We start from the raw sequence: 24,402 nt of genomic DNA on the forward strand, positions 1-24,402 counted from the left end.
TGACTTTACCAACACAGACTCATCAAATAAAACTCAATGGCTTGTGAATGTACATTATCTCTTCCCCTGGAGGACTGGCACCTGCAGGAGGGAGGTTTGTCAGAGTAATGTAGCATAGCGTTGTGGTATCAAACTGCAGGATATGCAGTTTTTATTAAATCAACATTAAAGGCCATGCTGTCGTTGTTTGTCTTTGAACCTGGACTTGTGCTGTATGTTAGTGGGGCTGTCCTGAGCTAGCCTGACTTGCCCACGTCCTAACTAAATAACTGTTATATGCAAATAATTGGATTAATTTCCATTTGTTTGTATTTGTGCAATCTGTGGTTTGGAAAAAGCAGGAAAAGCAAGAAAAGCTAAATTGACGAACAAGTATGGAAGAATTCTTGATTGTATCCTAACTTGCTAAGATTATTCATGCAAACATCCGAACTTCTGTGTAAGTTGTTCATCATGGGATAATTTCTAAGAACACATTTATTCTCTGCAACACAACACGCATATTGTAATCACTGTGATTATTATACCAAAGTTTACTGAGGGAAAAACACATTCATTTGATGAAAAGTGCATATATACAGTGCATTCGGAAAGTATTCAGACTCCTTGACTTTTTCCACATTTTGTTACGTTACCTTATTCTAAAATAGATGAAATACTTGTTTTTCCATACACAATACCCCATAATGACAAAGCGAAAACAGTTTTTTAGAATTGTTTGCAAATATATAAAAATGTTAAAAACAGAAATACCTTATTTACATAAGTATCAGACCCTTTGCTATGAGACTCGAAATTGAACTCAGGTGCATCCTGCTTCCATTGATCATCCTTGAGATGTTTCTACAACTTGATTGGATTCCACCTGTGGTAAATTCAATTGATTTGACATGATTTGGAAAGGCACACAGCTGTCTGTATAAGTTCCCACAGTTGACAGTGTACGTCAGAGCAAAAACCAAGCCATGAGGTTGAAGGAATTGTCTGTAGAGCTCCGAGACAGGATTGTGTTGAGGCACAGCTCTGGGGAAGGGTATCAAAACATTTCTGCAGCATTGAAGGTCCCCAAGAACACAGTGGCCTCCATAATTTTTAAAAGGAAGAAGTTTTGAACCACCAAGACTCTTCTTAGAGTTGGCCGCCCTGCCAAACTGAGCAATCATGGGAGGGAGGAGATGACCAAGGTCAGGGAGATGACCAAGACACCGATGTTCACTCTGACAGAGCTCCAGAGTTACTCTGTGGAGATGGGAGAACCTTCCAGAAGGACAACCATCTCTGCAGCACTCCACCAATCAGGCCTTTATGGTAGAGTGGCCAGACGGAAGCTACTCCTCAGTAAAAGCACAAGGACAGCCTGCTCGGAGTTTGCCAAGAGGCACCTAAGATTCACTTGTCTGATGAAACCAAGATTGAACTCTTTGGCCTGAACGCCAAGCGTCACATCTGGAGGAAACCTGGCACCATCCCTACGGTGAAGCATGGTGGTTGCAGCGTCAGCGGCAGGGACTGAGAGACTAGTCAGGAGGGAAAGATGAAAACCTGCTCCAGAGTGCTCAGGACCTCAGACTGGGGCGAAGGTTCACCTTCCAACAGGACAACGACCCTAAGCACACAGCCAAGACAACGCAGGAGTGGCATCGGGACAAGTCTCTGAGTGTCCTTCAGTGGCCCAGCCAGAGCCTGGACTTGAACCCGATCGATCATCTCTGGAGAGACCTGAAAATAGCAGTGCAATGACGCTCCCCATCCAACCGGACAGAGCTTGTGAGGATCTGCAGAGAGGAATGGGAGAAACTCCCCAAATATAGGTGTGCCAAGCTTGTAGTGTCATACCCAAGAAGTCTCGAGGCTGTAATCACTGCCAAAGGTGCTTCAACAAAGTAAAGGGTCTGAATACTTATGTAAATGTTATATTTCAGTTTTTTATTTTTAATAAATTGTTAAACATTTCTACAAACCTGTTTTTGATTTGTCATTATTGGGTATTGTGTGTAGATTGACGTGAAAAAAAACGATTTAATCAATTTTAGAAGAAGGCTATAACGTAACAAAATGTGGAAAAAGTCAAGGGGTCTGAATACTTTCCGAATGCACTGTAGGTGTTGGAATATCAAAGCCTTCATCAAAACCCCACTCTCACATTTATCTCACATTTCAATGTGTTACCTGAGGGTAAAAAGTAACACTTAAAATGTATGAAAAGGTGAATCTTTCTGTGAAGAAACAATATGACTACAGTTGATTTTTGTGTGAATTCAGACCAGGTTTAATGTTGGCCTTTTGTGTCCCACAGAATGACTTGCTTGTTTGCCGTGTTGCATAATTATTCAGGGGTGGTTCAACGGATCGTTTCTCTCTCCTCAATAGTAAACAGGCAGCACACCTTGCCAGGAGTCTCTCTAAAATGTTATGTGTCATGTTCAGTGGTGAGCAGCAAAGTAGGTGTCCAACTTTATGATGTTTGAATTTGAGTCGATTTCTTGAAAATGTATGAGTTGTTAGTTGTTGTTGATTTATGACACAGCTGAAGACTTCATTTAGTGATATCTACCTAACTGGTGGCAGCCTAACATGAGTTCTTATTAGAATCTATTTGACATTTTAGTCATTTAGCAGACGCTCTTATCCGGAGCAGTAAGGGTTGCATGCCTTGCTCAAGGGCACAACAACAGAATATTCACCTGGTCGTCTCTGGGATTCAAACCGGCAACCTTTCGGTTACTTGCCCAATTTTCTTAAATGCTAGGCTACCTGCCACCCCATATTTCTTGCACGTTTACTATTCACTGCCTGTGTGTTTGGGTTGGTGATACAAATTTGTTAGGCTGAAATTAAGGCCATTGACATTCCGTGATGTTAACAGAATGTGACTGATTTGTTTTCAATAATTGTTAGAATATCAAAGCCACTCTCACATTTAAAAAACGTACATTTTATGAAAATGTGCGTTTTTCTGGGAAGAAACAATGTGATATTTTTTGCAGTGACAGTTTTTAAATGAACCCAGCCCAGCGTAATGTTTTTTTTTGCCGTGGTGCACATTTTAATGTGTTACCCTGAGGGCTCTATTTTTAGCCGGTGTTAAGGTGGCACTAGTGTCAAATGCAAGTTAGTTTGCAATATCGTCATGTAAAAACTAGCTCGCTGGCATTTTCCAGCCACAACGCCAGGTTCGGTAATTTACCTGGCTTGCGTTCAGATTTAAAAGATGGTCCAAAGTGCTAATTTCAGGCAGCGCTGGCAGGGATATTTAAGACCAACCAAAAGCTGTTTTTAGTGTTAACCCAGTTGGCTATGGCATGAATTTTGATGGCGGAAACGCAGCCTATCCAGCTGTGATGCCCATATGCGCATAGAACAAGGTGTGCTTTTGGTGCCTGTATACTTACTATTTAGAAACATAAAACGTTAATGTTTTTTCCTCCCATTTCGTTTTATTTGAACATAAATCAAGCATGCCCTCCTCTCATTGTAGGCCATTTTCTTTTTTTCCTGGCCAATGTAATCAAGTCGGCTAGTCAAGACCATTGATAAAGTGTTTGGCTCGTGAGACCGCTTGGAAATAAATCTTAATCAACAAAGCTTTATTAAAAGATCAAGTTTGAAAGGAGCAAAACAATGAGCTGTAATTCCCTTTTTGTCGATGTATTGTAGGCAGGCCTACATTATTTTTGCCATGCTTTGGATGTGCGTAAAACCCCTCCATGATGTAGGCTACATGTGTTCATGCCCATCATGAAACAAGAGATGAGAACCTCGGTGAATAGTGGTGACCCTCGTATTAGAAGTTATTTTCCTGAAAACAATTGTTTGTTTTCCGTTTCATATTTTGAAAACCCAAGCCCTCCCTAAGCTACCGAGTGGCACAGCGGTCTAAGGCACTGCATCTCAGTGCAAAAGGTGTCACTACAGTCCCTGGTTCAAATCTAGGCTGTATCACATCTGGCTGTGATTGAGAGTCCCATAGGGTGGCACACATTTGGCCCAGCATTGGCTGGGGTAGGCCATCATTGTCAATATGAATTTGTTCTTAACTGACTTGCCTAGTTAAATAAAGGCTTACCCTAGGACTACTATAATGAAGGCTGGCCCAACAGCAATGCATCATACGTTTTTTAATCCTGCTGATTTGATAATTCACTGGCATGGTTTTATGGTGAGAATGTCAGTGGCGTGCATGCAATGCAACTTCAGGAGAAGTGTGAATGTGATCTGTAAGATGGTGCCAATATGTACAGTTGAAGTTGGAAGTTTACATACCCCTTAGCCAAATACATTTAAACTCATTTTTTCACAATTCCTGACATTTAATCCTAGTAAAAATGTCCTGTCTTAGGTCAGTTAGGATCACCACTTTATTTTAAGAATGTGAAATGTCAGAATAATAGTCGAGAGAATGATTTATTTCCGCTTTTATTTCTTTCATCACATTCCCAGTGGGTCAGAAGTTTACATACACTCAATTAGTATTTGGTAGCATTGGCTTAACTTGGGTGAAACGTTTGGGGTAGCCTTCCACAAGGTTCCCACAACAAGTTGGGTGAATTTTGGCCCATTCCTCCTGACAGAGCTGGTGTAACTGAGTCCAGTTTGTAGGCCTCCTTGCTCGCACATGCTTTTTCAGTTCTGCCTGCAAATTTTCTATAGGATTGAGGTCAGGGCTTTGTGATGGCCACTCCAATACCTTGACTTTGTTGTCCTTAAGCCATTTTGCCACAACTTTGGAAGTATGCTTGCGGTCATTGTCCATTTGGAAGACCCATTTGCGACCAAGCTTTAACTTCCTGACTGATGTCTTGAGATGTTGCTTCAATATATCCACATCATTTTCCATCCCCATGATGCCATCGATTTTGTGAAGTGCACCAGTGCCTCCTGCAGCAAAGAACCCCCACAACATGATGCTGCCACCCCCGTGCTTCACGGTTGGGATGGTGTTCTTCGGCTTGCAAGCCTCCCCCTTTTTCCTCCAAACATAATGATGGTCATTATGGCCAAACAGTTCTGTTTTTCTTTCATCAGACCAGAGGACATTTCTACAAAAAGTACGATCTTTGTCCCCATGTGCAGTGGCAAACCGTAGTCTGGCTTTTTTATGGCGGTTTTGAGCAGTGGCTTCTTCCTTGCTGAGCAGCCTTTCAGGTTATGTCGATATAGGACAAGGTCCTTTGCTGTTGTTCTGGGATTGATTTGCAATTTTCGCACCAAAGTACATTAATCTCTAGGAGACAGAACGCGTCTCCTTCCTGAGCGGTATGACGGCTGTGCGGTCCCATGGTGTTTATACTTGTGTACTATTGTTTGTACAGATGAACGTGGTACCTTCAGGCGTTTGGAAATTGCTCCCAAGGATGAACCAGACTTGTGGAGGTCTACAATTTTTTTTCTGAGGTCTTGACTGATTTCTTTTGATTTTCCCATGATGTCAAGCAAAGAGGCACTGAGTTTGAAGGTAGGCCTTGAAATACATCCACAGGTACACCTCCAAATGACTCAAATGATATCAATTAGCCTATCAGAAGCTTCTAAAGCCATGACATCATTTTCTGGAATTTTCCCAGCTGTTTAAAGGCACAGTCAACTTAGCGTATGTAAACTTCTGACCAACTGGAATTGTGATACAGTGAAATAATCTGTCTGTAAACAATTGTTGGAAAAATGACTTGTGTCATGCACAAAGTAGATGTCCTAACCGGCTTGCCAAAACTACAGTTTGTTAACAAGAAATTTGTGGATTGGTTGAAAAACGAGTTTCAATGACTCCAACCTAAGTGTATGTAAACTTCGGACTTTAACTGTATATAAAACATTATATTTGGGAGCATTATAAGGGTGAGTGGACGTTTTCCCTTTCTTTTTATATTGGATCTTTGTGCAGCTACTGTGAAAATTTTAGATGTGTGTAAAACCCTCTGTGTTGTTTTAATAGTATATGCCCAAGTGAAGCAAATATGGTGCCTGCAATTGTGGTGCCTGTAATTGTATTTAGACATTAGGCTGTTTAAAACAAGTTATTGTTTCATTTTAGGAGAATTTGATCAGTATTATTCACTCTCTTTTTAGTGACTTTAATCTTGCTTAGTGACAACATTTGGAATGTCCATGCTCAGCCATAATGCAATTTACAGTAAGCCTAGCCCATATCTTAGTGTGAATGTTACACTATCTATCACAGGAGGTTGGTGGCACCTTAATTGGGGAGAACGGGCTCGTGGTAATGGCTGGAGTGGAATCATATCAAATCCATCAAACACATGGTTTCCAGGTGTTTGATGCCATTCTGTTTGCTCCGTTCCGGCAATTGTTATGAGTCATCCTCCCCCCCGTCCCTCCTTCCTGTGGTATGTACAGCGCACTCTGAAAGTATTCAGAGCCCTTTACTTTTTCCACATCAATCTGCACACAATAACCCATAATGACAAAACAAAAACAGTTTTTTAGAAAATGTTTCAAATAAAAAACAGAAATATTACATTTACATAAGTATTCAGACCCTTTACTCAGTACTTTGTTGAAGAACCTTTGGCAGCGATTACAGCCTCAAGTCTTCTTGGGTATGACGCTACAAGCTTGGCACACCTGTATTTAGGGAGTTTCTCCCATTCTTCTCTGCAGATCCTCTCAAGCTCTGTCAGGTTGGATGGGGAGCGTTGCTTGCTCAGATATTTTCAGGTCTCTCCAGTTCGATCAGGTACAAGTCCGGACTCTGGCTGGGCCAGAACTCTCTGTACTTTGCTCTGTTCATCTTTGCCTCGATCCTGACTAGTCTCCCAGTCCCTGCCGCTGAAAAACATCCCCAAAGCATGATCTGCTACCACCATGTTTCACCGTAGGGATAGTATTGGCCAGGTGATGAGCGGTGCCAGGGTTCCTCCAGACGTTCAATCTTGGTTTGAAGAGTCTTTAGGTGCCTTTTGGCAAACTCCAAGCAGGGTGTCGTGTGTTTTACTGAGGAGTAGCTTCCATCTCGCCACTCTACCAGAAAGGCCAGATTTGTGGAGTGCTGCAGAGATGCTTGTCCTTCCGGAAGGTTCTCTCATCTTCACAGAGGAAATCTAGAGCTCTGTCAGAGTAACCATCGGGTTCTTTGTCGCCTCCCTGACCAAGGCCCTTCTCCCCCGATTGCTCAGTTTGGCCAGGTGGCCAGCTGTAGGAAGAGTCTTGGTGGTTCCAAACTTCTTCCATTTAAGAATGATGGAGGCCACTGTGTTTTTGGGGATCTTCAATGCTGCAGATTGTGCCTCGACACAATCCTGTCTCAGAGCTCTACTGTCAACTGTGGGACCTTATATAAACAGGTGTGTGCCTTTCCAAATCATGTCCAATCAATTGAATTTACCACAGGTGGGCTCCAATCAAGTTGTAGAAACATCTCAAGGATGATCAAATAAAACAGCATGCATCTGAGCTCAATTTTGAGTCTCATAGCAAAGGGTCTGAATACTTACCTAAATAAAGGTATTTCTGTTTTTTCTTTTTGATACATTTGCAATTTTTTTTGAAAAACCTGTTTTCGCTTTGTCGTTATGGAGTATTGTGTTTATATTGCTGAGGATTTTTTTAGAATAAGGCTGTAACGTAACAAAATGTGGAAAAAGTCAAGGGGTCTGAATACTTTCCAAAGGCACTGTACATATTTCAACATGGAAGTCATGCAATTACTTAGAGCAATGTGGACTGCAAACAGGTTCAAGTTAACATGATTAGCAAAGATGGGATAGGTCTATATTTTGTTATTTTTTTCTGTAAGCTGTCTAACAAACTATAATGGTCTAACATTGGAATCGAAGTTGATTCCAAAGCAATACATAAAAGACCATAAACACACAACTTGAAGCAACCGCATATTTAGCCATGGAGCACGTCCTGATTGGCCAGTGAGGGTCCAAGCTTTGACCCACCCACAACTTGTTAATTCATCAAAACCCAGCCCTTTCTCCCTACTGCCAGCCACTGTTCCAATAATTGTGCTTGTGAAAATAGCAAAAATATTTCTGACACACCCCCGAACCTATAACGCTACCGCCCAGCGCTTAGCTTAACCATTGCGTTAGGTTTGTTAAATTAGAGCCCTCATTGTATATCATGTCTGCTTTAATAGGTCTGGTTTTGGGGTGGGGCTCTGTCAGAGCATGGGGGTTGTGGTGGGTTTAATTTGGTGGGGGATCCGTGTGTTCTGCCCTCTACCTGTTCTGTCTGTTATCTGGCTACCCCTACCCCGGTCAACTGCCCGGCACCCTCCACAGCAATCCGCCAAAGACCCCACCATTTCTCCTTCACCCAAATCCAGAGAGCTGATGTTCTGAAAGTGCTGCAAAATCTGGACCCCTACAAATCAGCCAGGCTTGACAATCTGGACCCTCTGTTTCTAAAATTATCTGCTGCCGAAATTGTTGCAACCCCTATTACTAGCCTGTTCAACCTCTCTTTCTTATCGTCTGAGATTCCCAAAGATTGCAAAGCTGCCGCGGTCATCCCCCTCTTCAAAGGGGGTGACACTCTAGACCCAAACTGCTACAGACCTAAATCTATCCTATCCTGTCTTTCTAAGGTCTTCGAAATCCAAGTTAACAAACAGATTACCGACCATTTCGAATCCCACTGTACCTTCTCCGCTATGCAATCTGGTTTCAGAGCTGGTCATGGGTGCACCTCAGCCACGCTCAAGGTCCTAAACGACATCATAACCGCCATCGATAAGAGACATTACTGTGCAGCCGTATTCATCGACCTGGCCAAGGCTTTCGACTCTGTCAATCACCATATTCTTATTGGCAGACTTGACAGCCTTGGTTTCTCAAATGATTGCCTCGCCTGGTTACCTGATTCTCTGATCCACCTCTACGCAGACGACACCATACAACTCTCCTTCCATGGCCTCCAACTGCTCTTAAACGCAAGTCAAACTAAATGCATGCCATTCAATCGATCACTGCCCGCACCTGCTCGCCCGTCCAGCATCACTACTCTGGACGGCTCTGACTTAGAATACGTGGACAACTACAAATACCTAGGTAAAAATGAGTAAAACTATACAAACTCCATTGTTGGTTAACGCCCAAGGTTTCCCCTCTATTAACTTTCCCTGTGGATCCATTCCCTGTGGATCCATTTTTATGATCCCAGGAAGAGGATCATATATAATTTAGAAAATGTGAAAAAAATATATATAAATACAGTACCGGTCAAAAGTTTGGACACACCTACTCATTCAAGGGTTTTTCTTTATTTTTACTATTTTTTACATATATATCAGTACAAAGTATTTTTCATAATTTTTTTAAGTAGTCTAGAATCAGTTTGTAATTAAATCACACAGAGTGGGTTCATTTATTATATCCCACAGGGCTACTCAACATCTATTATATTCACTAAAGCAATACTTATGAATAGGTTTTGAAAAGGGAACCGAAAGCAATGTCTCTGCGAACCAGTAAATGCTTATTGCAATACAAAAAAAGAATCTACTGTAAATCGTATCTAACCTGATAGTCTGCAGCTATACAAATATATCACAGATCAACATTACCTCACGACTATTCCTCCATTATAGAAATGTGCCATTTTTTATGATTTTACAGATGTATTTTTTATTTTTATTTCACCTTTATTTAATCAGGTAGGCTAGTTGAGAACAAGTTCTCATTTGCAACTGTGACCTGTCCAAGATAAAGCATAGCAATTTGACACATACAACAACACAGAGTTACACATGGAATAAACAAAACATAGTAAATAATACAGTAGAACAAAATAAAACAAAAAGTATATATACAGTGAGTGCAAATGAGGTAAGATAAGGGAGTTAAGGCAATAAATAGGCCATGGTGGCGAAGTAATTACAATATAGCAATTAAACACTGGAATGGTAGATGTGCAGAAGATGAATGTGCAAGTAGAGATACTGGGGTGCAAAATAGAAAACATTCACGGTATATGTTTGACAAGACTGGAGCAATGGTGGGGTGAACATGTGGGGATGGTAAAAGTATACCACCAACACAATAGTCTCATTAAAGAAACTATTAATACACCTTTGTGTCTTTTGTCATGGGAAAGACAGCTTAACTTTCCTGACTCTCATAAGCCTACAGCGTCTTCATGTTGATGACCAAATCAAGAATATTACTTTGAACCCATGATATTTGTTTTTAATTCTCATTTTAGGTACAAAAGCTGAGTTGGTGAGATGTCCGCCGAATCACATGCAGTGCATTGGCTCCAAAATGTGCATCCACTTCAATAAACTTTGCGATGGAGCGAGAGATTGTGAGGACGGATATGATGAAGGAGTACACTGTCGAGGTGAGTGTGTAGTTGAACGAAATGATGTTGAATATAATAATAAATGACATTCATCAATCTGACTTCATTATTAGGTGAATAAATGCAGCAGGGCATGTACATTTCTGGAGGATCTAGCCTTACATCACCTCTCAGTATGACTATAATGAACATGTGTCTATTTTGCGCCGTTATGCAATTATTAAGAGACGAGATACAAATAGCTACAGTAATCCTGGCGACCAATGTTCTAGCGTTCATTTATTGTGTCATGTAGGGATGTCAAGGTGGAACCCAAGCACATACTATGTCTAGTGTAAGTTATATTTACCAATAGACCTACTAATTACTCTGTAAAACGAGGAATGCATTTACTCAATTCAACTAATAGGATTTATTAGTCACAAAAGAATTAACACTCAAACAATTCCAGTGTACATGAAATACATGATACGCTACAAAGTAGATGACTATCAGCTACGTAAGACTTAACGTGGTTACATATATCTTCAATTCAAAATAATCTCTAAGAGAAAATACTACGTGTGTGATACACAAAGGAGCTTACTAACAGGTTCTCAAAGTATGAACGAATTCACTGACTTTTAAAAAATTCAAGCAGAAACTCACAGCCAGCCTGAATTAACATTTACTTGCGCTTTGCTAGTGAAAACAATAGGCAGGAACTCATACCAAGATTCTAATCTAATCAACTATGTTAAAGTGATAAGAGCACACCCGTGTCGCTCCTCTTTTAACTATCTGCCTTCAGCGTAACACAGTGTCCCTGTAACAATACATCCAGAGCACTTACCGTACAATAGAATATATCAAAATTCTTTATGAACTCTTGAAACAATCCAAACATGACAATTTATTCTGAACAAAATTATAAATGCAACATGTAAAGTGTCGGTCCCATGTTTCATGAGCTGAAATAAAAGATCCCAGAAATGTTCCATATACAAAAAAAAGCTTATTTCTCTCAAATGTTGTGCACAAATTTGTTTACATCTTTGTTAGTGAGCATTTCTCCTTTTCCAAGAGAATCCATCCACAATTAAGAAGGAAAGAAATTCCACAAATCAACTTTTAACAAGGCAAGGTTCATTGAAATGCATTCCAGTTGACAACCTCATGAAGCTGGCTGAGAGAATGCCAAGAGTGTGCATATCTGTCATCAAGGCAGGTGTGGCATATCAAGAAGCTGCTTAAAAGCATGATCATTACACAGGTGCAGCTTGTGCTGGAGACAATACAAGGTACTCTAAAATGTGCAGTTTTGTCACACAATACAATGCCACAGATGTCTCAAGTTTTGAGGGAGCGTGCAATTGGCATGCTGACTGCAGGAACATCCACCAGAGCTGTTGCCAGAGAATGTAATATTAATTTGGCTACCAAAAGCCACCTCCAACGTCGTTTTATAGAATTTGGCAGTACGTCCAACTGGCCTCACAACCGCAGACTATGTGTAACCATGCCAGCCCGTCTTCTTCATCTGCGGGATCGTCTGAGACTGGACAGCTGATGAAACTGTGGGTTTGCACAACCAAAGAATTTCTGCAAAAGCTGTCAGAAACCGTCTCAGGGAAGCTCATCTGCCTGCTCATCATCCTCACCAGAGTTTTGACCTGACTGTAGTTCGGCGTCGTAACCGACTTCAGTGGGCAAATGCTCACCTTTGATGTCCACTGGCACGCTGGAGAAGTGTGCACTTCACGGATGAATCCTGGTTTCAACGGTACTGGGCAGATGGCAGACGGTGTGTATGGCATTGTGTGATGTCAACGTTGTGAACAGAGTGCCCCATGGTGGTGGTGGGGTTATGGTATGGGAAGGCATAAGCTACGGACAATGAACACAAATGCATTTCATCGATGGCAATTTGAATGCACAGAGATTCTGTGACGAGATCCTGAGGCCCATTGTCGTGTCATTCACCCGCCGCTATCACCTCATGTTTTAGCATGATAATGCACAGCCCGAAGTCGCAAGGATCTCTATACAATTCCTGGAAACCTGAAAATGTCCCAGTTCTTCCATGGCCTGCATACTCACCAGACATGTCATCTATTGAGCATGTTTGGGATGCTTTGGATTGACGTGTACGACAGCGTGTTCCAGTTCCTGCCAATATCCAGAAACTTCACACAGCCATTTAAGAGCAGTGGGACAACATTCCACAGGCCACAATCAACAGCCTGATCAGGACGTGCACATAGTAATGGCTGGAACGGAATACATGGAATGGTAGCGAACATTCCATTGACACCATTCCATTGACTCCATTCCATTGACTCCATTCCATTGACTCCATTCCAGCCATTATTATGAGCCGTCTTCCTCTCAGCAGCCTCCTAAGGCGTCATCCTGCTGGGTCTTAGCACCTGCAAGTCACTAGTCACGAGTATCACCTTCTCAAATGTTTACACTACAATTTCACCCCCTGTGGATACTCTGCATTGTACAAAACAATCAGAGGAACCAGAGAAAGATGTGGAGAGAGGTGATTAGACCTTAAAAAAATAACAGCATCGAGTCCATGTAATAGTTACCACCCAAAGGCTTGCCACGACACGGTGGAGACTCAAGAAGATGGTCGCCGTCTGCTCAGCCTGCATTAACTTCTTGTCCATGGTCATTAGAGACTTGGTGCTCTCCTCGTAGAAGGTATCCTCCCACCAGGGTGCGACGTCAGTCTCCAGGAGTACTAGCTGTCCCATCGTGGAGTCTTCCATCTCCTCCATCAGAAAGTGTGTGACTTAGCTGGACAGGTCAGGCCCCATCATCGTAGTCCTTTTCACAGTTGATGACGCATCACTGTTTGTGAAAGACTTGGAAACCATTCCAAATAGCAATACAATGAAAGTACACACATTAACATGATATCATACTTTGCAATGTATGACAAATACAGATTATGTATGACAGATACAGATTCTATAACAACAATAATATGTTGTGAATGAAGTTTCACTATCATTAATATGAAAACTAGCCAAGAAAGTTATCCCATCAACTACCTGATCCAAACAGAGGATGAATTAGTTGCCTAATAGTAAACTGGCAATTTTGAGGGGTTCCTGGGTGGCGCAGCAGTCAAAAGCACTGCACTTTTGGGTGGAAACAGGGTAAAACAATACGCTTGTGGCCATACCACCCTGAACACGCCTGTTCAGGATCGGGCCTGGTTAGTACTGTGACAGGAGACCCCCTGGGAATACCAGGTGCAGGAAACTGGTGATTTAATTAGGTGATGATTGGGGAAAATAATTAGGACCATTTGGCATGCTGGCATAGTTACATGCTCTATTCTGAGGACATTGAAAATTCCTGACATTTAATCCTAGTAAAAATCCCTTGTCTTAGGTCAGTTAGGATCTCCGCTTTATTTTAAGAATGTGAAATGTCAGAATAAGAGTTGAGAGAATGATTTATTTCAGCTTTTATTTCTCTCATTACATTCCCAGTGGGTCAGAAGTTTACATACATTCAATTAGTATTTGGTAGCACTGCCTTGAAATTGTTCAACTTGGGTCAAACGTTTCGGGTAGCCTTCCACAAGCTTCCCACAATATGTTGGGTGAATTTTGGCCCATTCCTCCTGACAGAGCTGGTGTAACTGAGTCAGGTTTGTAGGCCTCCTTGCTCGCACACGCTTTTTCAGTTCTGCCCGCACATTTTCTATAGGATTGAGGTCAGGGCTTTGTGATGGCCACTAGAATACCTTGACTTTGTTTTCATTAAGCCATTTTGCCACAACTTTGGAAGTATGCTTGGGGTCATTGTCCATTTGGAAGACCCATTTGCGACCAAGCTTTAACTTCCTGACTGTTGTCTTGAGATGTTGCTTCAATATATCCACATAATTTTCCTTTCCTCATGATTCCATCTATTTTGTGAAGTGCACCAGTCCCTCCTACAGCAAAGCACCCCCACAACATGATGCTGCCACCCCCGTGCTTCACGGTTGGGAGGGTGTTCTTCGGCTTGCAAGCCTCCCCCTTTTTCCTTCAAACATAATAATGGTCATTTTGGCCAAACAGTTCTATTTTTATTTCATCAGACCAGAGGACATTTCTCCAAAAAGTACGATCTTTGTCCCCATGTGAAGTTGCAAACCGTAGTCTGGCTTTTTTATGGCATTTTTTGAGCAGTGGCTTCTTCCTTGCTGAGCGGCCTTTCAGGTTATGTCGATATAGGACTCGTTTTACTGTGGATATAGATACTTTTGTACCTGTTTCCTCCAGCATCTTCACAAGGTCCTTTGCTGTTGTTCTGGGATTGATTTGCACTTTTCGCACCAAAGTACGTTCATCTCTAGGAGACAGAACGTGTCTCTTTCCTGAGCGGTACTTGCGTACTATTGTTTGTACAGATGAATGTGGTACCTTCAGGCGTTTGGAAATTGCTCCCAAGGATGAACCAGACTTGTGGAAGTCTACATTTTTTTCTGAGGTCTTGGCTGATTTCTTTTGATTTTCCCATGATGTCAAGCAAAGAGTCACTGAGTTTGAAGGTAGGCCTTGAAATACATCCACAGGTACAACTCCAATTGACTCAAATTATGTCAATTAGCCTATCAGAAGCGTCTAAAGCCATGACATCATTTTCTGGAATTTTCCAAGCTGTTTAAAGGTACAGTCAACATAGTGTATGTAAACTTCTGACCCACTGGATCGTTGTAAAACGAGTTTTAATGAATCCAACCTAAATGTAGGTAAACTACCGACTTCAACTATACATATATACAGTGAGGGAAAAAAGTATTTGATCCCCTGTTGACTTTGTACGTTTGCCCACTGGCAAAGAAATGATCGGTTTATAATTTTAATGGTAGGTTTATTTGAACAGTGAGAGACAGAATAACAACAAAATTTCCCTCATTAAAATGCAAATCAATTTATAAAATTTTTGACATGCGTTTTTTCTGGATTTTTTGGTTGTTATTCTGTCTCTCACTGTTCAAATAAACCTACCATTAAAATTATAGACTGATTATTTTTTGGTCAGTGGGCAAACGTACAAAATCAGCAGGGCATCAAATACTTTTTTCCCTATCTGTATATATATATATATTTGTATGTGTATGTGGATACTCATGTTTTTTAATTTCAAAAAAGGAGTAAAGTATCCACTGGACAAAAACAATAAAGATGACAGCAACAGTCTTGCAGGCACATACAACGCAGTGCAAGGACAACTACCCACAACCCCAGAGAAAAACACACACTCCTATATAGGACTCCCAATCAAAGGCAACTCAACACACCTGCCTTCAATTGGGAGTCCCAATCACCAACACAACCATTCACACACACAAAACCCCTGCCACATCCTGACCAAAACTAACACCATTACGCCCTCTGCTGGTCAGGACGTGACAGTACCCACCCCTCAAGGTGCAGACCCCGGAATGCACCTAAAAGAAAAACAAACACCCAAACAACAACAAATATCCCCCTAAACAATAAGGGAGGGAAGGGAGGGTGGCTGCCGTCAATGACGGCACTGTGCTACACCCTCCCTCCCCAACCCACCTCTCCAGGAGGTGGCTCAGGTGCAGGACGTGGACCTCGCTCCACCTTCGGCGTCGCCTACTTCGGTGGCGCCGATAGCTGCGCCGGGCAGACGGGCCACTCGGGCTGACCCTGGCAGACGGACCACTCGGGCTGGCCCGGAGGACAGGCGGGCCACTCGGGCTGGCCCGGAGGACAGGCGGGCCACTCGGGCTGGCCCGGAGGACAGGCGGGCCACACGGGCTGGGCCGGAGGACAGGCGGGCCACTCGGGCTGGGCCGGAGGACAGGCGGGCCACTCGGGCTGGGCCGGAGGACAGGCGGGCCACTCGGGCTGGGCCGGAGGACAGGAGTGCCACTCGGGCTGGGCCGGAGGACAGTCGGGCCACTCTGGCAGCTCCGGGCAGTCGGGCCACTCTGGCAGCTCCGGGCAGTCGGGCCACTCTGGCAGCTCCGGGCAGTCGGGCCACTCTGGCAGCTCCGGGCAGTCGGGCCGCTCTGGTGACTCTTGACTGGCGGGCCGCTCTGGTGACTCTTGACTGGCGGGCAGCTCTGGTGACTCTTGACTGGCGGGCAGCTCTGGTGACTCTTGACTGGCGGGCAGCTCTGGCGACTCCTGACTGGCGGGCAGCTCTGGCGACTCCTGACTGGCGGGCAGCTCTGGCGACTCTTGACTGGCGAGGCTGGGCTGATGCACTAGACGCCTGATGCGTGGGGCTGGTACTGGACGTGCCAGCCTGGAGACACGCACCTCCATGCTAGTGCGTATAGCGGGAAACACCGGACCGTCGAGGCGCACTGGCGGTCTTGAGCGCAGGGTTGGCATCACCCCTTCCGGCTCGATGCTCACCTCACCCTGGCACATGCGGGGCGCTGGTACAGGGCGGACTGGCCTGTGCGTACGTATTGGCGAGATGGTGCGTACCTCAGCGTAACATGGCGCCCTCCACCTCATACGCACCTCCCTGTAATCACGGGTAGCTGGCTTACGGCTCTTCCTTGGCCTGGCCAAGCTACCCGTGTGCCCCCCCCAAAAAAATTATTGGGGGTTCCTCTCCGGCTTCCTCACCAGCCGTGTTCCAGCATAACGTTCCCTTTGGTTCCTCTGTCCAGCTGCCTCCACTCTCCTGAGTGCCTCCACCGGTTCCCATGGGAGGCGATCCCTTCCGGCCAGGATCTCTTCCCAAGTGTAGACTCCCTTGCCATCCAGGACGTCCTCCCATGTCCATTCTTCCAACCGATGCTCCTTCCTCTTCCGCTGCTTGGTCCTTTGGTGGTGGGTAGTTCTGTAACAGCTGTCTTCAAGAATGGACCAAGGCGCAGCAGGTATGTGGATACTCATGTTTTTTAATTAAAAAAAGGAGTAAAGTATCCACTGGACAAAAACAATAAAGACGACAGCAACAGTCTTGCAGGCACATACAACGCAGTGCAAGGACAACTACCCACAACCCCAAAGTAAAACACACACTCTTATATAGGACTCCCAATCAAAGGCAACTCAACACACCTGCCTTCAATTGGGAGTCCCAATCACCAACAAAACCATTCACACACACAAAACCCCTGCCACATCCTGACCAAAACTAACACCATTATGCCCTCTGCTGGTCAGGACGTGACATCCTAGATCTGAATGAATGAAATTATCTTATTAAATACTTTTTTCTTTACATAGTTGAATGTGCTGACAAGAAAATCACACAAAAATAATCAATGGAAATCCAATTTATCAACCCATGGAGGTCTGGATTTGGAGTCACACTCAAAATTAAAGTGGAAAACCACACTACAGGCTGATCCAACTTTGATGTAATGTCCTTAAAACAAGTCAAAATGAGGCTCAGTTGTGTGTGTGGCCTCCACGTGCCTGTATGACCTCCCTACAACGCCTGGGCATGCTCCTGATGAGGTGGCGGATGGTCTCCTGAGGGATCTCCTCCCAGACCTGGACTAAAGCATCCGCCAACTCCTGGACAGTCTGTGGTGCAACGTGGCATTGGTGGATGGAGCGAGACATGATGTCCCAGATGTGCTCTATTGGAATCAGGTCTGGGGAACGGGCGGGCCAGTCCATAGCATCAATGCCTTCCTCTTGCAGGAACTGCTGACCCACTCCAGCCACATGAGGTCTAGCATTGTCTTGCATTAGGAGGAACCCAGGGCCAACCGCACCAGCATATGGTCTCACAAGGGGTCTGAGGATCTCATCTCGGTACCTAATGGCAGTCAGGCTACCTCTGGCGAGCACATGGAGGGCTGTGCGGCCCCCCAAAGAAAGGCCACCCCACACCATGATTGAGCCACCGCCAAACCGGTCATGCTGGAGGATGTTGCAGGCAGCAGAACGTTCTCCACGCCGTCTCCAGACTCTGTCACATCTGTCACGTGCTCAGTGTGAACCTGCTTTCATCTGTGAAGAGCACAGGGTGCCAGTGGCGAATTTGCCAATCTTGGTGTTCTCTGGCAAATGCCAAACGGCTGGCAGCTCCGGACTAGCGGGCGGCTCTGGCCCAGGATTCACCAGGCTGGGGAGACATGCAGGAGGCCTGGCTCTGGGCGCAGGCACAGGACTCACCAGGCTGGAGAGACCCCCTGGAGGCCTGGTCCTGGGAGGAGGCACAGGATAAACCAGGCTGGAGAGACCCCCTGTAGGCCTGGTCCTGGGAGGAGGCACAGGATAGACCAGGCTGGAGAGACCCACTGGAGGCCTGGATCTGGGAGGAGGCACAGGATAAACCAGGCTGGAGCGACCCACTGGAGGCCTGGTCCGAGGAGGAGGCACAGGATAAACCGGGCTGTGGGGGAGCACTGGAGTTCTGGTGCATAGGTTTGCCACCCAAACTCCAGGCTGAATGCCCACTTTTGCCCGGCACGGGCGGAGCGCAGGCATAGGCCGAACTGAGCCCTCCCAGCGCCCCGGAGACACAGTGCGCAGTGCCGGTGCAGGATAGCCTGGACCGAGACAGCGCACCGGAGACCAGATGCGCTGAACTGGAACACTCCGACCTGGCTCGATGCCTACTCTCGCATGTCACTTGCGGGGGGCTGGCATGCAGCGCTCCGGGCTATCAACGCGTACTGGGGACACCGTGCGCTTTACCACATAACACGGTGCCTGACCAGTACTGCGCTGCCTCCTGTAAGCATGGGGAGTTGGCTCAGGTCTCCAACCTGACTCTGCCACACTCCCCGTGTGCACCCCCCACATTTTTTGGGGGCTGCCTCTCGTGCCTGTTGCGCTCCCTTGCCTCATACCAGCGCCTCTCAGCTATTGCTGCCTTGATCTCCCACTGCGGGCGGCGATACTCCCCAGCTTGAGCCCATGGTCCTTTACCGTCCAGTAATTCCTCCCATCTCCACGAGTCCATACTGCCCCTCTCCTGGTGCTTCTCCTTCCTCTGCTGCTTGGTCCGTTTTTTGGTGGGTGATTCTGTAACGGCCGTCGTCGTAATGAGACCAAGGTGCAGCGGAGGATGTGTATTCATCTTTGAAATATTTAATTGGAAAAGAGAACACTTTACAAAAATAAACAAAAGACGACAGCCAAACAGTCCTGTCAGGAAAAACTCTAAACAGAAAACAATCACCCACAAACCCCAAAGGAAAAACAGGCTGCCTATGTATGACTCCCAATCAGCAACAACGAACCACAGCTGTTCCTGATTGGGAGCCACACATGGCCAACCAAAGAAACAAACCAACATAGAAAAATAAACATAGAATGCCCACCCATGTAACACCCTGGCCTAACCAAAATAGAGAACAAAAACCCCTCTCTATGGCCAGGGCGTTACACAGTTTAAGTGATTCAAATCCAATCCTGCATTCTGAACAGCCAAAAACCACATGGAATTGGATATTTCAAGACACATTTCAAACCACCTTCATAGGTGGTTTGAAATCAGATACAAATCTGATTCCTTATCAGATTTAAATCTGATTTATTTGCCCTCAAGTGTTTTTTTTACTGTTATTTGGCATATCTTGTTGCTTTCTAGCTCTGTTGACAGTTTGAACAGTACATGTGGTAGCTAACTAGCTAGTTTATTGTTTACAAACACATTAGTGAATGTGCTAGAAATAGCTACCTAGCTAGCTAGTTTACTGCTGTGGCTAGCCAAAAAGGACTTGTTTTGAAAGTTGGATAATTTTATCCTTTGAGGCTTTAAATGTGTTCTTACACTATGATGTTGAACATTCAAAGTAACTGGGAAACGTCCATGGCAGCCACCTTATCTTACTACATAACTTCTGAGTGATAGGAAGCGCAAGCTCCACCACCAATCAGCCTACACCAGTGTTCACACACCCGTATTTTCTAAGACAAGTGTAGACAAGTCAGCAAATAACTGCTGTCTGAACACACACAAATCCGATTTGGTTACTTGTAACTTGCTGTTTGGACAGTCAGTATTCCAAAACTGATTTGAAAAACAAAACGGATTTGAGCATTAAGGCCTGCAGTGTGAACAAGGCTAAAGAGTCCTCAATCAACCTTAGTGTAAAAGACTGTTCTTCAAACCTGAACGGCATCTTTGATCGTTTGAATGATTCATCATGTGCTATGACACTGCAATCACATTACCATATTCATGATACTGAGGATTATTTTTAGCTAGGACTAGGCTACTTTTTTTAAGGAAACGTCTTTAGCGTGACTTTGTTAAGCAGAATGATGCAGTAATTGCAGGAAACCATGATACATGTTTCATAAACAGCTATGGCTATTGTACAAAGCCTACAAAGTATAGAACATTTTACAACTTAACCTCGAAATTTGCCATATGTCTTACTTGTTCTGTGAAACACTTAAAACACAACAACAACAAAATCCGTTGCAGGTGTTGCAGAAAAGAGATGTATAAAAAGCCTCACTGTGAACTCTTTCATCTCCCAGTGGAAATAATCATATACAGTATTCTACTCTGCCCACTTTTCCCTGTTTCTCCTCTGATGAATACAAAGCAGTTGAATAAATACTGCATTCAACAGAATAGAGTTAAGAATAGGAATTTTCAGACAGAACAAACTGGCATTTTATAAAAAGACATAGAATAAACTGCCAACTTAAAGAGTCAGTGAGGCTACAGACAGAGCACTTAATGGATCCTGTCGTGTAGAGAAGTGAGCCGAAAGAAAATATCTACATCTATTTTGTTAAGGCATGACAAATAGACGATGACAAGTAGAGAAGTTTGTTTACTCCTTTATGCTGTATCGTTAGCACAGAAGACGCTATAGCAAATACATCCAGATTGAGCAATTATCTGTGAATAATGGTCCAATAAGCCAAATTGTAACTTCTGTAAAGCGATGAGGATGCATTGTGTTTAAGTTACTCCTTAAGTCTATGGGCCCTAAACAGTCTCTAAAAAGAGCATACTGTACAAACACTGTGATTGGATACAAAAGTGCATTAGCTCCACTCAGCTCCTCATCTTGGGTCGTTTCTGTTGGCATGGTGGCTTATTTATGGTCTGAGGATGACAATAGCAGATGGGACATTAGCAACTAATCATAAGAGATCAGTGAGTGAGTTAAGAGGTTTTACTCAAGAGTACAGCCATGTACTCTCAATGAGAGGCAAAGCGGGAGAGATGGAATGCACATTTCCAAGGAAACATGAGACATTCCAATGCACTGGGAATATCTCATCACCCTAATGTTACTTTAGATAGTTGTAATGTTGTTTTTTTATATAAAAAAATGTATTCAAGTTTTACAAAATGTACAGTCGTGGCCAAAAGTTTTGAGAATGACACAAATATTAATTTTCACAAAGTCTGCTGCTTGAGTGTCTAGATATTTTTGTCAGATGTTACTATGGAATACTGAAGTATAATTACAAGCATTTCATAAGTGTCAAAGGCTTTTATTGACAATTACATGAAGTTGATGCAAAGAGTCAATATTTGCAGTGTTGACCCTTCTTTTTCAAGACCTCTGCAATCCGCCCTGGCATGCTGTCAATTAACTCCTGACTGATGGCAGCCCATTCTTGCATAATCAATGCTTGGAGTTTGTCAGAATTTGTGGGTTTTTGTTTGTCCCCCCGCCTTTTGAGGATTCACCACAAGTTCTCAATGGGATTAAGATCTGGGGAGTTTCCTGGCCATGGACACAAAATATTGATGTTTTGTTCCCCGAGCCACTTAGTTATCACTTTTGCCTTATGGCAAGGTGCTCCATCATGCTGGAAAGGGCATTGTTCATCACCAAACTGTTCCTGGATGGTTGGGAGAAGTTGTTCACGGAGGATGTGTTGGTACCATTCTTTATTCATGGCTGTGTTCTTAGGCAAAATTGTGAGTGAGCCCACTCCCTTGGCTGAGAAGCAACCCCACACATGAATGGTCTCAGGATACATTACTGTTGGCATGACACAGGACTGATGGTAGCGCTCACCTTGTCATCTCTGGACAAGCTTTTTTCCGGATGCCCCAAACAATCGGAAAGGGGATTCATCAGAGAAAATGACTTTACCCCAGTCCTCAGCAGTCCAATCCCTGTACCTTTTTCAGAATATCAATCTGTCCCTGATGTTTTTCCTGGAGAGAAGTGGCTTCTTTGCTGCCCTTCTTGACACCAGGTCATCCTCCAAAAGTCTTCGCCTCACTATGCGTGCAGATGCACTCACACCTGCCTGCTGCCATTCCTGAGCATGCTCTGTACTGGTGGTGCCCCGATCCCGCAGCTGAATCAACTTTAGGAGACGGTCCTGGCGCTTGCTGGACTTTCTTGGGCGCCCTGAAGCCTTCTTCACAACAATTGAACCGCTCTCCTTGAAGTTCTTGATGATCCGAATAAATGGTTGATTTAGGTGCAATCTTACTGGCAGCAATATCCTTGCCTGCGGAGCCCTTTTTGTGCAAAGCAATGATGATGGCACGAGTTTTCTTGCAGGTAACCATGATTGACAGAGGAAGAACAATGATTCCAAGCACCACCCTCCTTTTGAAGCTTCCAGTCTGTTATTCGAACTCAATCAGCATGACAGAGTGATCTCCAGCCTTGTCGTCGTCAACACTCACACCTGTGTTAACGAGAGAATCACTGACATGATGTCAGCTGGTCCTTTTGTGGCAGGGCTGAAATGACTTGGGAATGTTTTTGGGGGATTCAGTTCATTTGCATGGCAAAGAGGGACTTTGCAATTAATTGCAATTCCTCTGATCACTCTTCATAACATTCTAGAGTATATGCAAATTGCCATCATACAAACTGAGGCAGCAGACTTTGTGAAAATTCATATTTGTGTCATTCTCAAAACTTTTGGCCACGACTGTACATCAATGTAAGTACAAAGATTTGACCATATCCCAACCACCCTTTCTCCCTCCCTTCCTCCACACAACAGATCCACCCAACCCCCCTAGTCCCTTCCCTACCTCTCCGCCCTACCCCTTCCACCCACCTCAATTCCTTCCCTCCGTCACTCCCTCCCAACCACCCACTCTGATCACCCCATATAGCCAACCCACCCCACACCCTCCCTCAATTCGGTCCTAGAAAACAAAAATTCTACAGAGATATCGCAACAAATAAACAATCAAGAATACAAGGGGGAAAAATATACAAACAACTCAATACAGATTCCAAATACAAAAACAGAAATAAATAAATGATCAGTTAATCTTAGACAAACGTGCTTGGACTGGATAGTATTATATTGATTACTGGTAATACCTACTGGGAACCCTTAAAGCATCTCATCAGAGGGGAGCCTCTGCAAGCTACGAAAAAATACGCAGATATATCTGAGAAATGATTGCTTTCTATCGAGGTAATAGAGTCAATATGCCATCCCAGGGTTGGCAAGGGGGTGGAGCAGGGAAGCCAGAAAATTGGGAGGAGACACAATGCCTAATTGGAAGGTAACGGAAAAAGTGAGATGGAGGCAAAGACTATTTAGAGACCAGGTTGGGAAAACTAGAAAAAATACTAGAAAAGTCTTGGAAGAACTTAATACCTTTCCTTGTGCAGTGAGAGAAAGGATTATCTATTAGGGAAGCAGGGAATAAGTGATTCTTGTCAATAGGACCCATAGTAGATTCAGAGGAGAATTTAAAATGCCATCGAAACTGGTACCAAATCTTAAGTGTGGAAAGCACTACAGGATTGTGAGTATAGCGAGAGGGGGATGTTGGGAGAGAAGAACAGAGTAAAGAAGGAAGAGAAGCAGAAATACAAGAATGTGCCTCTAGGTGGCACCATGGGGTATCTGGAGCATGTAACCAGAATGGCAATTTCTGAAAGTTTGCTACCCAGTAATAGTATAACAAATTGGGTAGTGTCAGCCCTCCAGTAAACTTGCATCTCTGAAATAAAGATCTACTGACTGGGTACCTTTCCTCCCCAGATAAATGTGGTAACAGCCTGATTGATTGACTTAAAAAAAAACGTTGGTAAAAACAATGGGATAGATTGAAATAGATAAAGGAATTTGGGTAAACTGTTCATTTTTACAGCATTAATCCTTCCTATAAGTGATAGTGGTAAGCTATCCCATCTCTGAAAATCAGTTTTCATTTGCGCAAGAAGGGGAGCAAAGTTTGCAGAAAAAAGAGCATGTAATGAACGAGTTACGTTCA

At 44.0% G+C, this 24,402-nt stretch overlaps 1 protein-coding gene across 1 annotated transcript in view; it reads left to right on the forward strand.

Annotated features, from left to right (window-relative positions):
* The first annotated feature begins 9,420 nt into the window (after window positions 1-9,420).
* LOC106575230 (low-density lipoprotein receptor-related protein 1B) overlaps window positions 9,421-24,402 on the forward strand; it is a 164,033-nt gene continuing 149,051 nt past the window's right edge. Inside the window, exons 1-2 of the mRNA XM_045700371.1 lie at window positions 9,421-9,436; window positions 10,171-10,308. Of these exons, the coding sequence (XP_045556327.1) occupies window positions 9,421-9,436; window positions 10,171-10,308 (154 nt within the window). The remainder of the gene's footprint in view (window positions 9,437-10,170; window positions 10,309-24,402) is intronic.

This window comes from Salmo salar, chromosome ssa17 (assembly GCF_905237065.1).
Source record: "Salmo salar chromosome ssa17, Ssal_v3.1, whole genome shotgun sequence".
In the NCBI taxonomy this organism is placed as follows: Eukaryota; Metazoa; Chordata; class Actinopteri; order Salmoniformes; family Salmonidae; genus Salmo; species Salmo salar.